The following is a 15,414-nucleotide window of genomic DNA, read 5'->3' on the forward strand; positions in this document are numbered from 1 at the left end:
AGTTACTTAGATTAAATTTATAAAATATCTATTATACATCTAACCTTCTGCAGAAACTCCCTTATCTTGTCAGCATCTTTGCCAGCATAAATGTGCCATAAAGCACCAGGTAATTCACTTGAATCTTTCAACCGCTTCCTTAAAAGGTCATCCAAATCTTCCTCTTCAAACTTCTTCAAAACTCCTAAGAGTCAACAAAAATATTTTTTAAAAGTGAGACAGAGGAAAAACTGAAACTAAACACCTTTTCGAATTTCTTGTGTGAGACTGAGCAGATAAAAGTTTGCTGAATACTATGGAAGCCCCCAGGTGATCCTCTTGTTCAGTGTTTGTAATTAGTTACTAGAACATGCATGCCATAAATACCTTAAAAATAATGTTTCGTTTTTAAACTTTTTTTACGTCTCTTGAATTTGATAGAACACATTCTCCTACCTGAAATAAACAGACAGGGCTGGCACCAAAAAATTAAAAGATGAAAAAGGTGTTTTCCTGTGGTCAGCAAAAGCAGTGCTTTGCGTGCAGTTCTGCATCAGCTAGTCAAGAAGCTAGAGCTCTCCCAATATGCTGAAGTTTTACTGCTATTAACTCAGTGCATATGCAAGTGAAAACAAAGCAAATAAAAGACAGCAAACCTTACTGCAGCTCTATTAGTCACACCCAAAATCTACATTTGCTGATTATGGAATGAGAGGACAAAAGAAGAAGGGGAAAGAAACAGAACTATTTCAGTGATTTAAAGACTGTTTCACATAAGCAATGAACCTCATACAGAGAACTAACATACACCAATTTAAGCTCTCCGGTGCTGAAAAATTACATTACAGTCCAAATTCAATAGAGCAAACACAGTGCATTCAGAGAGAGCAGAATAAACAGAAAGTTTGGCAAATACATCATCCTGACATAATTGTTAGAACTACCACAGCTTCCAGAGAAAATCCTTCATCCTGCACTTTCATTAGCTCTGCCAGACCCAGCACAGGAATGGTATGTCAATTATAGGTAATGGCAAAAAAAGTGAAAAGAGTTTGAAATACCATTTCATAATTCATGAACTGCAGTGTATTTTATGCAGAATGTGTGTGCAAATTCTTGAAACAAAGAATCTCCCAGGTTTAAGCAAGTACTTATGGACATCTTTCATCCGCTTCAAAAGAACAGTGTCAATTTTAAAAGTGGCAGATCGTTCAGTCCACCTACACCTCTTACAATGAGCTTCCCTTTACCTGATTTGGAAAGTACTCCATTTCCTTTCGCTATGCCAACATAAACAAGGATGTTCACGACATCAGAAACTTCAATATGGAGATTTGTGGTTCCTATATCATGGTCTTTAGTAGCAGCCACACCTATGTTACAAGATAAAATTAGGATTTGTTGTATTGCATATTCACCTTCAAACAGAAATGTGCAACAGCTAACTGAGAAAAATTTCTGAAAGTACACCAAACATCACAGAAAAGCATTTTATGTACAGACAGGCTTTAATGTGAAAATACCAAGATACACAAACTACAAACATGCTTTTGCTGCACTTGCTAAACAAGAAAATGTTACTTTTTAACAAAGACTTTTGAGACATCTCTTAGCCCAGGTAACTGTCCCTACGTAACAGCTGTGTCAGAACAAAACACATTTCAGCAGAATATTTGAAGACGTTTTCTGACCACTACATTCCTTCCCAATCTTTCAACCTTTCAGGTTGTTCAGGGCAGAATATAAGTACAATGAATACACAAGGTTATCAAATCAAATGTGTCGCATTTATGTCTGGCTATAAGCCGAGGTCTTATCCAAGAGAAATCCCCAAGCAAAGAGGAAAATTAATTTTAGTTCTAAGAGGTGAAAACATACATGCTTAAGTCAAAAGGACATTTCAGAACACTAAGCCTTGCAGCAGTATTACATAAAAGTGTCATTAATGATTTAGTTCTGCAGACCCATGCCTGGATCGCTATTGTTAATGTGTTTATTTCAAAGGACAGCTGGAGAAGGTTTTAAATCGAAGCCATCATGCTACAAATCACAACTCATTTCTTGTCCTATTACAACAATTTGTAAAACAGAATTGTACAAATTTGTTTGCAAAAGAAGGAGCAGCTGGAAAAGGTCTGAAGGAAACAACCTTTTCTAAACAGGTTTTTGAGTGTACAGCATACAATACAAATACAAATTATGAGAAAAACGCTGAGATTTATTTATAACCAGAATTATCAACACAGTAATACTTCATGAAACATTATGTCATATGGCATTATTAAAGACAGGATCTCTCTTTGTGTAAAAGTAGCTAACCATTTATACGCTTCAGAAGACTGTAACAGCACAGGAAAAGATAGAAAGAAATGCAGAAGTAAATAAACTCTCATGCCTGAGCTGCATGTACTGTTAATATGCAAGTCAGTAAAGCATTTCTCCTACGTTCAGTGAACAATTATCCTCCAAGCAAGCTCAGCCTTCTATCAAGCATTATAACGTGATATGCTACACTTCTAGGGCACACTCACCATATGCACTGCATAGTCTGGGTCCCAAATCTGGACGGACAAAAAATCCTGGCAGATGAGAAGCCAAGTTTAGTTTTCCTTCTGGACTACAATATTCAGGCAAGGGTAAACTTTTTAGTAAGTCCTCATATCTGGAGGAGAAAAGAAGAAGAATGTAATTGAACCTGTGTCATTATACAAAGAGGGAAAAAAACAACGTGGAGAGTGACTTAAGAATATCTAATACCAAATTCAAATACCTTGCTGGCATCATAGCCTTGAAATCTTCACCAGAAGGCCAATCTTTCAATTTTAGTAGAGCTGTTTCCCCATTTTTTATTTTCTGCCGTTCTGCAGGTAACATAGAAATTACTAAAAACTGATACACTGTAGGTGTTTTACTTTTTATTCAACTAAAACATGTAACTGAACTCTCAACTTGTCTGTAAAGATTTCATCCATAGAACAGGAGATATTTCGAGACTCAGAAATGATACAAAACAAACTCAACTAGTTGAGGAACAGTGACATTTGTTTGGTTTCTTAGTCAGACCTAACTAGTATATTAGATTATCTTTAATTCTGCAAAGGTACAAAATGTGAGTTTCCATCACATTCTCTGGAAACAGATTACCTAGAGCTGTCTTTTTAAATTAAAGTTTCTTCAAAGCTTCAAGATCCATAAAGAATATTTTTAACTGCAGTTTCTAATATTGACTGTGTTCAGAATCAATGGAATAATACATTTAAAGTAACGTACTTGAGACATCTTCAAAACCATCCCAGAACTCCTTGACATTGGTGTTTGAAATAATACTGTCTTTGCAATTCAAGATATCAGCTTGCTGGTTTCCAAAATCTAGACTAATTGACTCAGCTTTCCACAGGCTGAAGTTCATTTTCTTATGCATACCAGACACTAAAACAGGCTGTAAAAAATAAAATAAAAAAATCAATACTTATCCTTTCTGCAGCAAACACCTCCTTCAATTAAACTGGAGTATAAATGCATCCAAAACACACACTGAAGACCTTGGCCCTACTGAGCTGTGAACACTTCCTCCAACAGCAACTATACCCAAGGTGTCACAACACACATATCTTTTTTGAATTTGAATCTCCGAAACAGTAATTTCTTTCGTATTATTAGCAGTTAACTGAAGTTTAAACTACACAAGGTTCAGATGTGGGCTATACCTGACAAGCTTTTGTTCACTGCTAACAATACATTTTCAAACATGGAGTGTTAAAGGAAAAATTTGCCTAACAACTCCCCCAGAGTTCATACTGAGGTCACTTTATAGACCAAACGGCTCAATACCTACCCTTCCTTGTTTCCAGCACTCTTTGAAGAGCTTCCAGTTGTTGTTGTTTTTATGGTCTCTGAGCCACAAAACATGCTTATCACAGATCCACGAATACTGAATATCACTGTACAGTTTACTGCAGTCATCCTGAATACCTTTTCTATCATCCTTTGGCTCATCTTTTATTTCAGATTTTACATTCATCTTTGGTGCTCTATTTGGTGGAATCTTGTTTTCTACTACTGAAGCAATTATGTCATCAAGAATGTTTGGCATAGTCCTTCCACTCTTGCCACTCTATTAGAAAACAAACACATGTATGCTTAAACAATGTAAAAGCAAATAAAGTTAATGCAACTCCTTTTGCAGTAGAATGACAACATTTCATTACCAATTAGAAGCTTGCAGTTACCTACTTCCTTTGTAGAAAACCGCACACATTCTTACATGAAAAAAGTTAGAAATACACAGCTATTACAAAACTCAATATATTGGAATCTTCCTTTGCCTTGTCAGGTTAAGGCTTTATCTAACTTCATGGACATTTTTTCATAATATGTATCAATTATCACTATATATATAAAAAAATAAAATGTTAATGCAAGTGTGTGTGTGCGCGCGCGTATAAAGTTTTAATTATGAATTAGTATTTAAAGCAATACAGCTATCAGACTGCTCTAACTACAATGTTCCAAAACAAATGATAGAGATTTTCAAATCCCGATATAAAAAAATGTACAACTTGTAAACACTTACTGCTGTTCCTGTGGAGTAAACTGGAGCAAAAGCAATACCAGCATCTGTAGAACCTAGACGCAGTTTGCCTGCTGTTGTAGTTAACAAATCTCGTAAGGTTGAGCCCTGCTCGTTGTTCTGGGACGCAGGAGGGGAGCTTTTACAGTTTTGGGACTCCAAATTATCCTGGTCTTTCTCCTCCTTGGAATGTTTTCCAGAAGGACATTCTTTGTTCTCTGAAACAACAATAATCATTGGAAATTTACACTGTTGTATCACGACGCAGATATAGGAACAGCACCAGTATCCTGCATTTTATAATGGTGGTAAAATACTGTAGCACTAGTGCTTTATTCACCTGAAAACACACCAGAGGATGAACTAGATCCTTCAAAATGCAGTCAAACTGTGACCATGAAAAGGCCTTCCTCAGCATCTCAGACATGCAGCTGAGTGAGTACCTGTCACAAATGAGAGATGCTGTAGCTGGAAATACTGCCACATTACATATGCATTCCACTAGTGGCTCTTCTGGTAACAGATTCTGATGCCACCAGGAGAAGGCATTGCAGTTTCAAGATTAAAATTAAGGGGGAAAAGAACATCATCTTTTCTTTTCGTTGAACAGCAAACTATGCGCATTTTTCCTAATTAATTCAATTATGTATAACTGGTGCCCCCAAAGTCATGGACATGATATAACATATTTCAAACATATTACCTTTCTTTTCTTCTCTGGCTTTCTGCTCTGCAAGATCAGCTAACCAATGCAGTGGTGACTGGGATTCAGGCGGTGTTAACTTGCTGTCTGTGCTTACATCACTCCTCGGACTTGTATTACCATTTGTCTCAGACTTTTGAGGAGTATTCTGCTGTTGAGACTCAGGCATGCACAGAGAAATTTTATTACTGTGGTTAAGGACATTCTGCAAAACCTGTAAAGAACAAATTTATTTTTAAGTATATAACTTTGCTCTAATATATTTCAAAGACAAGGCTAGCATTTAACCATTGTATATGCAAATTAAAACGCAACTGGTACTACCGAAATATAAAAATCCACAAGAATCCGAACATCTGAATAAACTGCGATGTATATACCCATTTTAGACTCACCTGAGACACACCATTCATTGCAGGGAGCTTGCCAGCTTGCGTGCTCTGCTTGCTGGTACACTGACAATGGGATTTAATTTCAAATTTTTCTCTAATACTGTGCATAGCATCTAGAAGATCTGTCAACACTAGAAGACAATTAAGAAGAAAACCATCAGCAGCTCTCAATCATTTTGTGACCTTCTTTACAATACACACACTGTAATGATAAAATGCTATCTCCAAAGCTTTTTAAAATTTAAACTATTAAAAATGCTAAATTTAACACTCAAAAATACTATAAAGACTGTCCAGTTTACCTTAAAGCTTGTGCAGAGAGAGACATGGTCTCTAATTAAATAATTGCATAATACTCTTCTGAATAATCTAACCTTTACTCTGCATTCTGCACATAATCTGGCACACAACAAGCAAGCCAGTCATTCATCATTTAGTCCTCATTGTTCAACTGGTGCATCATTGCTTCATTTAGTAAAACCATCAAACTACAGACTGAAGTGAGCCACGTCCTGACAAAAAAATTAGTATGTGATCATGTAATTTAAGGCTGTTTGGTAATGGGTATGCACAGAACAACAAAACTGAGGTTACATAGGCAGTCTTCACTATACCGTTTCCAGATGAGTGGTTCGCTTCACAATTTAAAATTAAAACCAGTTTCAGTCTGGAACCTGTTCTGGGGAATGTCACAATTTGAATTTATTATGGAATCTAACCAACCTTCATTTCTACCTGAACTAATATGCAACAACCCATAAAATAACGGCTGGATCTGTACTTCCAGCTTAAAATAACCTGGGAATTTGCTTAACAAGTTCAAAGGCACATTTGAGTTTTCTATTCTCTGCTCTGCATCAATGCTGCGAGAGAACACAAGTAAAGTTGCGCTAGCAACAACAACCACACCTAACTGTGCTTCTTTATAAAACTTGTTTGGTTGTAAGAAAAATTCTGAATTTTGCTGGGTTTAGGATTACTGTTCAGTTTGTCATTTATCACAAGCTCCTTTACTGCATTTTGCTTTAAGATGTTCAATCAGACGTCCAACCAAAACCATACATGAATCTTGTTCTTTTTTCTTCCCCGCCCTCCCCAGGGGTGGGGACGGGACACAACAGAAAACAGTGAAAAACAAATCCCCAAGAATCTGTTGCCACATAATGCTCCTTGGCAGTACTATTCCAAGATTTTCTTTTAACAGCTAAGGTCAGATTAATTAAGTACATTCTGGTTGTTTTATTCTGCTCTGAAATGGTAAAAAACGGTCGCAAAAAACACCCTGAATTTCTTCACTGCCTGTCCCTGAAACCCCTTCAGACATCTATCAGCATGCTCCTCTTTCTCTCCTCATCGTCTGTGCCCCTTGCTGTTAACTGCCCAAGATCACCTGCCTTCCTGCGACGATTTAACACAATTCACAGGTTTTTAAACGGAGAATGAGAAGTTTCAAGAAACAACTCCTGCCTCTCTTCACAGAAAGACCTGGGAAAAAACACATCCTGCTTGTTCGCAGGTCTTACCAGAGCCTGGAATAATTTGTGTTGGCATCAGGTGTTTGTGATCATGAGGCTGTCCCTTCACACACTTCATCCAGGCATATAACTCCTTATCTGCAAAAAACATTGCCAATTGTTTTACTTCATTTACAGTGGTACACAGAGCAAGCTAACTAGCATTTTTCAGATTTGTTTTAGTTAGAAATGGTTTTCTACACATACTGTAAGTCTTCTGTCCTGGTATCCTGTGTGACAAAGATTTGCATACAACAGCTACTTTTCACAATAAAGAAAATTTTTAACAATACTGAAATCTGAAATAGCAGCATCTGTAACACAGACCCTTGCCAATAACCTCATAATAAACCTTCCCTTTATTACATTTAGAGAGTTGCCAATTTAGCATAAGCCGAAATCCTGTACAGTTGCAATTGAGAGAGTGAGACCCCCTTGATGAATTCTAACACGGAAAAGAGACACAATCAGGCTGTGGTTGTATGACCAATTTAATTTGACACAATCCACGCTCCAACTAGAAGTGGCCGTCTTCAACCAGAGAGGGCCAAACAAGCCAAAAAGATGAAGTTTTAACTGAATCAATTCTCTGATTTGGCCTACCATGCAGCTGCACCGATGTTACTGGTGGCACAAAGGAGAGGGAAGTTGCATCATGGATTTATGTCAGATTAAAGCAACCATGAAACCACAAGTCTGTATGTACTGGTTGAAAATCATTTGTGGCAGCAGAGAGGGCCTAACTGGTAGGAGAGAGAGGCTTTCTATAAAGTTTCAGGAAGAATGTCCCTGCCAGAAAAAAAAAAATGCAGTGTAAAGACAAGACAGAGGAAGAACAAGCGCTAAAAATGTCTGGCCAAGCAATCGGTCACCGATCTGCTATGTGGTTTTGGGGCAGAAATACGAATGCAATTTCTCTCTCAAACCCCAGTCTTGTATCCTATCCACTGAACTGCTAGTTTTAAGAGACTTCAAATCTTTTTACTAGTTTGCTCAGCTCTAGCAATGTAAACTAAGGAGAGTACACTGAAGGAAGCATTTAGCACATTTAAAGCATTATTTTCTTGCACTGTAATAGATACATAACGCACCAAATGTTCCTTTCAGATAAATATTAGATTTGTTAGCTATTTTGTAGTTTTTGTAACTCCTAAAACATTGAAATATATAACTGGACACAAACATAAATCAAATCAAAAACCAAAACAGCATGTATCTACTTAAAGTATTTTATCACTGAAACGCTACAACATGGCATTCCACTTGATGGTGCCATGAACTGTCTGAAGGTAACAATGGATGCACATTCATTCATTCATTCATGCAGTAAAGTAATAAGAGAAGTCATTGATAAATATCTGAATATGGACTATTTAAACCTCTAACATTCCTGCTGAAGCAGGGGGAAACCAGTGTATTCTCCATTACATTTAGCAACTGTAAAAACAAGTACTGGTTCCAGGAAAAATGGTGTAATATAAAGTGCTATTATATAGAGATGGGTGGGTGGTTCTGAACTTTGTAAGAGAGTGCCAAAGGAGAGAGATAGTTCACATGAATCCTACAGCATCATTAGAAATAAAGCTACAGAGAAGGAAGCTATCATACTTCTGCTTTTGCATGTAATATTGTCATGAACAGCAAGGAGAAAGTCTTCCCTGTTGGAAGACTGAAAAGAAGCCTGCTTCTGTATACTCCTTTTTTAAGCTTTGAAGACATTTTACTAAAATTTTCCTGGCTGATTAACACACACACTATAAAAAGCCTCTGACTGCATGTTCCCACTAGGGTAAATAATGTTCGGCGTGTATCCCAAGCCACGTCAGATGGATGTACACACATGTGCACACACAGACTTCAGCCAGTTAAGAGCTGCTGAAGCAGCCTCCAGCATTAAAGCATTAACGACTGTTGGAAAACACCAACATTAGTTCCCTAGAAACTTCAGGCTTTGATGGAAGTCTCTGGGAACATCCTATAACCGCAGTGTAGGAGGCTCTCACTGCGTGGATGAGTCTCTCCATTTATTAAAGACTTGCCATCTAACAGTTAAACTTTATTTTACTAACATTTCACATCTGTGACATTCTGCTGCTATGACAAACATGGAAATGCTTTTCAAAACAGCATTATACTTGAGTCAGTTCCTGGCGCAATGTTTGACCACAGGACTGTGCCAAGGCACAATGCCTGCCACCCAGGGGAAGGCAGCCCTTTCCAACAAGCAGCCTGAGCACCAGTGTCACAGCCCAGGGCTGAATGACCAGATCAATCTTCCAAGCCATTCTTCCTTTCAATTGCAACCAGGCTGGGTCACTCAGAAATCACAGGTTTGCAAGTCAGGCCTGTTATACCTCACTACAGACTAAACTAGACATTTCCATTAAAGCACAGGAATTAGATTAAACTGAGTATGCGTGTAGGCTGCTGGATTGTGAAACCTCTGTTAACACTCATTTAAAATACTATGTGAAGTATTTCTCTCCATCTCTTTAATAATAAAAAAGTAGGCTGTTAAGTCAATATGACAAACCATGTACTTCTGAAGGGAGGACTCCAGAAAGCACTCAAATCAAGGCAAGTCTTCACAGAAATGAGTTACCATAAAGCAGGGAGGTGTAACGGAGTGCCAGTCTCACAGCTGAAGAACAAGATTTAACCTTGAGGGGCAAGGCACAAGCAATCCAAGACAATCCACACAAAAAGACTGAAAAGCAGACAAAGACCTAAAATAGCCCCCACAGCAGTTGCTTTCTGAATGACTGATTCTACATCTACCAACAAAAAAGGAGGCGAAAAAGATCTAAGAGAAACCAAAACACACAAGCAGTAATTTAATACTTTACAGAAAGGCAGATACACTGGTGGATCAACAGCTCTACAACAAATGAGAATAAACAGCATATACAATACTCTAGTTCATAAAGAACTGACCTCTAGAACTTTTTCTCTCCTTTGCCTTGTAACAATCTAGGCAGACCACAAATCCACATTTTTGGCAGACCCAATGAATGTTAAATAATGTGGCTTCACATGCATCACACATCTCACGGACTCCTCTCACTGCTCTCTTCCATGCAATTTTGGCTGAAATACAAAATAAGCAGAATAAAAGGACTGAAATTTAAATGCAAAGCACAGAATGAATGGTCTTTGTAGATGAAGCATTCGTAATTTTCCCCTCAAGATGCAACTGGATGTAGAGGGAGGAAAGTGATCCTTCATAAACAGACCATCAACATCTACCCCCTTAGTTGCATTACGCAGCATCCCCATCAATGCTACTATCAATACACTATAAAGAAATTAAAGCATCCAAAAAACACAGACTAAAGTAATACAGAAAGAATATTCCTGCTCAACATGAGTGGGTTGCAAGTACAAAGAAGAACTTCTTTAACATATACTTTTAACCCCATGCAATGAAGAGAGCTGGGTTTTTCACCTGACTGCCTGTGGGACGTGTTTAATCTCAAGGGCAGCCAAACTGGTGAGTCGGATGGTTAAAATTGGCAGGATGGGAGGGAGATGCCTGTCCTGGCGACCTGGCTAGTACTTCTGCTTTCTGCCCCACCTCCTCCTCATATTGCCTGGAATTAGCAGAGCCACCAGCCCGTTTTAAAGCCTGTGCCCACCTGCTGTAGGTCAGAAGGACAGACTAACTGTGGCTTTGGTAGGGAGGAGGCAACGGTGTTAGCACATGCTCTGTGGGGCCCAGGCCGTCACATTATTCTCCTTTGTTTTGGGAAGGAGACATGTCAGAAACACAATGTCTGTTGGCAGGAGTCAGTACCTGGCTTGCTGTGGGCCTTGGCTTGGAGCTGGCTGCTCTGGCCAGAGAGCTGGAGGCCAAGCTGGGAACCGAGGTTGCTTCAACCCCAACAGCAGCCTGGCCCTGGCCCAGCACAGCCACCAGCACAGGGAGGAGGAATGGGCTGGCTTACTGAGGAAGGTCCCTGCCCCTTGCTGACATACACTCTTACAAAAGAGCCTAGGAAAATCCAATGTGACAGTCCAGTGAAGTGAGGTACTCGAAAGGAAGCAACGGGTCATGACAAATGCAAACACTCAAGTAAAACTGCACAACACTTAAGAGCATTTGAGATTTCCTTACCATCTTTTTTCACCCAGGACATGGCTGTTTTCTCAGATGTTACTAACTGACAAAATTTATCACCTATGATATCTAGAATGTATTTAGAAGTTTCTAGGTCCAGTTCATCATCTTCATAGTTTTCATGTGTCCATAAACTCAGTGCTTCATCATCATATTGATCAGGAGAGGAGAAACCATCTATCCTAACCACTCCGTTCTTACTAAAAGATAACCTAAAAATGAAAACAGATAGTTTAACTGCCTATATCATTATATCCTGTGACTTACAGTTTACTTGCTAATTTACCTTACTGCTCATGTCTTAACAACAACTAAGTTTTCTTTACCTTCTTCAGCATCCTGCCATATTTTTAATTTAAAAATAAATCCTACTGCCAAAAATGGTTTTAAAACAAACAGTAAGGAAGCATGAAAACTGAAACTAACTTTTTAGGCACTTTTTGCATTCAGTGTAATCATCATTCGCTCTCTGTAACATTACTGCTTTAAAATTGCAGACAGGAAAATACTTTTATCCCCCCCCGAAGTTTGGTTCCACCTATTCCTCACCTTTGATTTTCGGAGGGTGTGTGACAGCAATCATTCAGTCTGACTCGTATTTTATAGAACTTTCTATCCTACTGCTCTTATACTCAGAACAGGAGTTCGAACACTATATTCAAGTCTATCTAGGCAGAACAAATCACTAATACAAGGTAACATTTTTGCATCCGCTGATTTCTGACCTTTAAAATAACTAAAGGCTTCCCCGTTATCCTACCCGATACCGTTCCACTAACCCTGCCTGTATGTAGCCTATTTTTAAGCAGTAACAATTAATTATTCCAACTTGCATAATACAGGATAATTCATTATACATATGCGATTATTATAATAGTTAAGGAATTTTACAGCAAAGCCAGTAAAATAGTCCTGAATTCACAACTAAGTACCAAAAACGATACTCAGATGTGTATTTAATGAACAAGAAGAAACGATGAATTTTCCGTTACAATGACTTCCAACAGCAGTGCAAACTTCATTTACAATTCAAGCCCTACTATCTAAACACAATGAAAATAATTAAACTGCTGTAAAATTTACCACAATATATTCAAAACATTCCGATTTTTAAATTCCATAACTGTTTTTTAAAATGTTGGCAAAACTTTATCACTGACGTTTTCTCCTTTATACAGGAGGAAAAAACCAAAACTCTCACATTGCCACATTAGGAAGCAAATACTCTTACGCAGAAGGTATTCCGAGTCCAACCTTGGAATGATTCTTGTTGGACTACCAAGTCTTGTAACTAAAGTTTCATTATAAAAAATTAAACCCAATCTAGGGAACAATTTTCTGTCCAAAACAAGTTGGATATATACTGACAACACAGTCCACGTGCAAATTAAAGCCGTTTTGTTCTGTCTCAATAGCTGTTCTGCCTGCACCACGTACGCTACGCTGCATCCTGGGAAATTTTCTTCCCGACTTGTGAGTTTTCCCTGATTGGCCATTAATTGTGAAAAAGGAGGTCACAACTCCTCTGTCCTCAGAAAACTCCCAGAAAACCCTGAGCAACATTCCCACCGTATACTGGCATAAGAACAATTACGAACTAGTGCAACTCTGCGGTTGTACAGCTTGTCCAGAATAACTGAAGCTTGCCTTTTGAAAATCCCACTTCAAATGTCAGACACCTGTGTAATGGTGATGTGCTGTATTTTCTGCTTGCCTAAGGTACACTGGGCAGCTGTTCTGATGTCTTTGCTATAAAGCTTTAAACAGCAATGAAGTCAATCCACAAAAGAAGACATAGAAATGTAAATAGTGTTAAATTAGACAGTGTCTTTTATCAAGCAGACTGACTGAGCCAGAAAAATCAGACAAGCTTTCAAGCATGCAAGTCCTTTGTCAGTATTATTTTTAAAAGTTAAAACACCACATTATCAGGAAATAGCTGTACTTACCGCCGAAAGTAGTAAAATCTACAAAATACTGGTGAGTGAGTTGGTTCTTCTCCTTTCTTACTTCTTATTAACCTACATTCTCTGCATTTTTGCAAATTTGGTCCTATTTCAGAGCAAGAATCATCCTGCAAAAAGGACTCTCCCGTTTGCTTCAGCTTCTTTACTTTGCGCCAATCTTTTAACACTGAGCGAGGTATACCAGCTGCAAAAGTAAGGAGAGTTTCAGATGAGGTACTGGCAGCCCTTATTCGCAGAACCCAGTCAGACCAGTCAGCGTTCAACATTTATGAAGTACGTTTGTTACCTGCATAACATTATTTCATTATTACTTCCATTTGTCCGCCTGTCAGCACCAAAGTTTAAAAAGCATAGCTACCAATTAGACTGACACAGGCAGGAGCACAGTTAACTACCTGCTGAGCTACCAGGAATACCTAGGACACTGTATTTTCTCTTATATTAGGTGTATCGTTCACCAAATATTCCACTAAAACCATCTTCAGAATCTCCTTCTTACAAAAGAAGCAAAGAAATACAATACCCCAAGAAAGAGAGGTTTGAATTCTGTTTCAAGTGAAGATGTATGCAAAAAAGGCAACAATTTAACGAATGAAAGCAGAGCTTAAAAAAAAAAAATCCTACTTCTTCAAGATTTGTTTTTGCTGAGGGTTACAGGTATGATTACAGAAGAGCAGCTATATTCACACGTAACTCATCTGAACTTAATGTAAAATATCCGGCATAAGGAAGAACAGAATCCATTTACTCTGTCAAGTTTGTTAGCTTTGCAAGGCTAAGCAGTATAATTCTATTTTCGATATGAAAGTCAACAGACCCAACACCGAGTAACACAAGGAGCAAATCTATTGAGTAATATATGCAATTTTCACATAGACATTTTGAAACTGAACCATGTTGTTGTTTTAACCAGGCTTTCATTTTAATGACTTTTAAAAGCGGTACCAGTTTTATCTGCATAGATACAAGTGTCTGTCATTTCATCTACCACTACTCTTGAAAGTTCATGTCCTGTAGACAGGGATCTGATGTAGAATGATAGGGAGGTCAGGGTGCTATCTTTGGACTTGGTACCTGGGTTCAGACCTGTATTTTGCCAGAGATGACTCGTGCAAACTTCGCAAGTGACAGACTGCCTATGCCTCAGTTCATGGCCTACAAAATGCTCTTCCCAACTCATCCGAGGAGTATCATGGTAACTGGATTAAAACTTGAGAGCAGAAAAGGCCAAAGTACAGGTTTGCTAGTTCAAAACAACGTTTTCTGCCTTGGAACCAGAGATCCTGGGAGTCATCTGGGAGCTGCTAGACCTCAAGCTCTGTGGGCAGGAACTTGGAAGACCCCCAATGCCTGCAGGACTGTAAAATGCCTTGCTTTGCAGGAGGGAGTCTTGCAGCCTGGAGCTCTGAGCACGCTGGCTAGCACAGAGCTAGCTCCCAGGGCTTTCTGAAACGGCACTGGGACAAAGCAGTTTTCAAGCCTGGCAGTATCCAGATACCACCCATGTTGCGAAACTGCCACTGAGCCCCCGATCCTGAAGCACGGTTATCTTCAGCTGCCTACAGGGAGCCCAGGCAGCCGTCCCATGGGGACCTGTGCTTTCCTGAAAGCTCCTCAAGGTTGATTGTTTTTGTATAGATCTTTGTGGAAGGTCCTTTTCCTAAGAAAACCTCTGACCGGCGCGCTCTCAGAAATTGTAATGAAGCTCCCCCAAGATAAACTGACAGGAGTATCAGAAACGCTCATCTGTTTAATGGGTCAAGTAGGAGAAACGGACAGAAAGACGCCAGGTCTATTAAGATTTCAAGAGAGGATGGCAAACACAAGAAGCTCCTACCACACCACAGGCCCAACCTGTTAACGTGCAGGACACAGGCTGTGCGACTCACAACAGAATGTAATACCAACTCCTACCCATTTCCTGACCTAAGTTCCATGAAACAGTTCTATAATGTATTACCATATATCCCTTTCATACTCGGGTACCACTAGCCAAAACAGGAAGTTACTGCCTTCCTGTAACTTAGGTAAGCAATCCCTCTACAACAAACCTACAAAAAGTCTTTTGCGACAATACAAAGGTCATAAAGACCTAACATGTTACACGTATATGTTTACAGTTCACTTTAAGAAGTGAAACCAAGAAAGACTTTATAGGCATGTTCTCCTTGA

General features: G+C 38.8%; 1 protein-coding gene across 6 annotated transcripts in view; it reads right to left on the reverse strand.

Moving 5' to 3' along the window:
* JMJD1C (jumonji domain containing 1C) overlaps nucleotides 1–15,414 on the reverse strand; it is a 172,745-nt gene that overhangs the window by 9,275 nt on the left and 148,056 nt on the right. For all 6 annotated transcript variants that reach the window (XM_076339343.1, XM_076339347.1, XM_076339344.1 and 3 more), the window contains 13 exons: nucleotides 13,225–13,426; nucleotides 11,273–11,487; nucleotides 10,093–10,245; nucleotides 7,168–7,257; nucleotides 5,648–5,775; nucleotides 5,253–5,466; nucleotides 4,553–4,767; nucleotides 3,815–4,093; nucleotides 3,250–3,418; nucleotides 2,750–2,840; nucleotides 2,511–2,641; nucleotides 1,230–1,352; nucleotides 45–184 (listed from right to left, as the gene is read on the reverse strand). In XM_076339343.1, coding sequence (XP_076195458.1) covers nucleotides 45–184; nucleotides 1,230–1,352; nucleotides 2,511–2,641; nucleotides 2,750–2,840; nucleotides 3,250–3,418; nucleotides 3,815–4,093; nucleotides 4,553–4,767; nucleotides 5,253–5,466; nucleotides 5,648–5,775; nucleotides 7,168–7,257; nucleotides 10,093–10,245; nucleotides 11,273–11,487; nucleotides 13,225–13,426 — 2,150 coding nt within the window. The remainder of the gene's footprint in view (nucleotides 1–44; nucleotides 185–1,229; nucleotides 1,353–2,510; nucleotides 2,642–2,749; nucleotides 2,841–3,249; nucleotides 3,419–3,814; nucleotides 4,094–4,552; nucleotides 4,768–5,252; nucleotides 5,467–5,647; nucleotides 5,776–7,167; nucleotides 7,258–10,092; nucleotides 10,246–11,272; nucleotides 11,488–13,224; nucleotides 13,427–15,414) is intronic.

Source organism: Aptenodytes patagonicus, chromosome 5, assembly GCF_965638725.1.
Source record: "Aptenodytes patagonicus chromosome 5, bAptPat1.pri.cur, whole genome shotgun sequence".
In the NCBI taxonomy this organism is placed as follows: domain Eukaryota; kingdom Metazoa; phylum Chordata; class Aves; order Sphenisciformes; family Spheniscidae; genus Aptenodytes; species Aptenodytes patagonicus.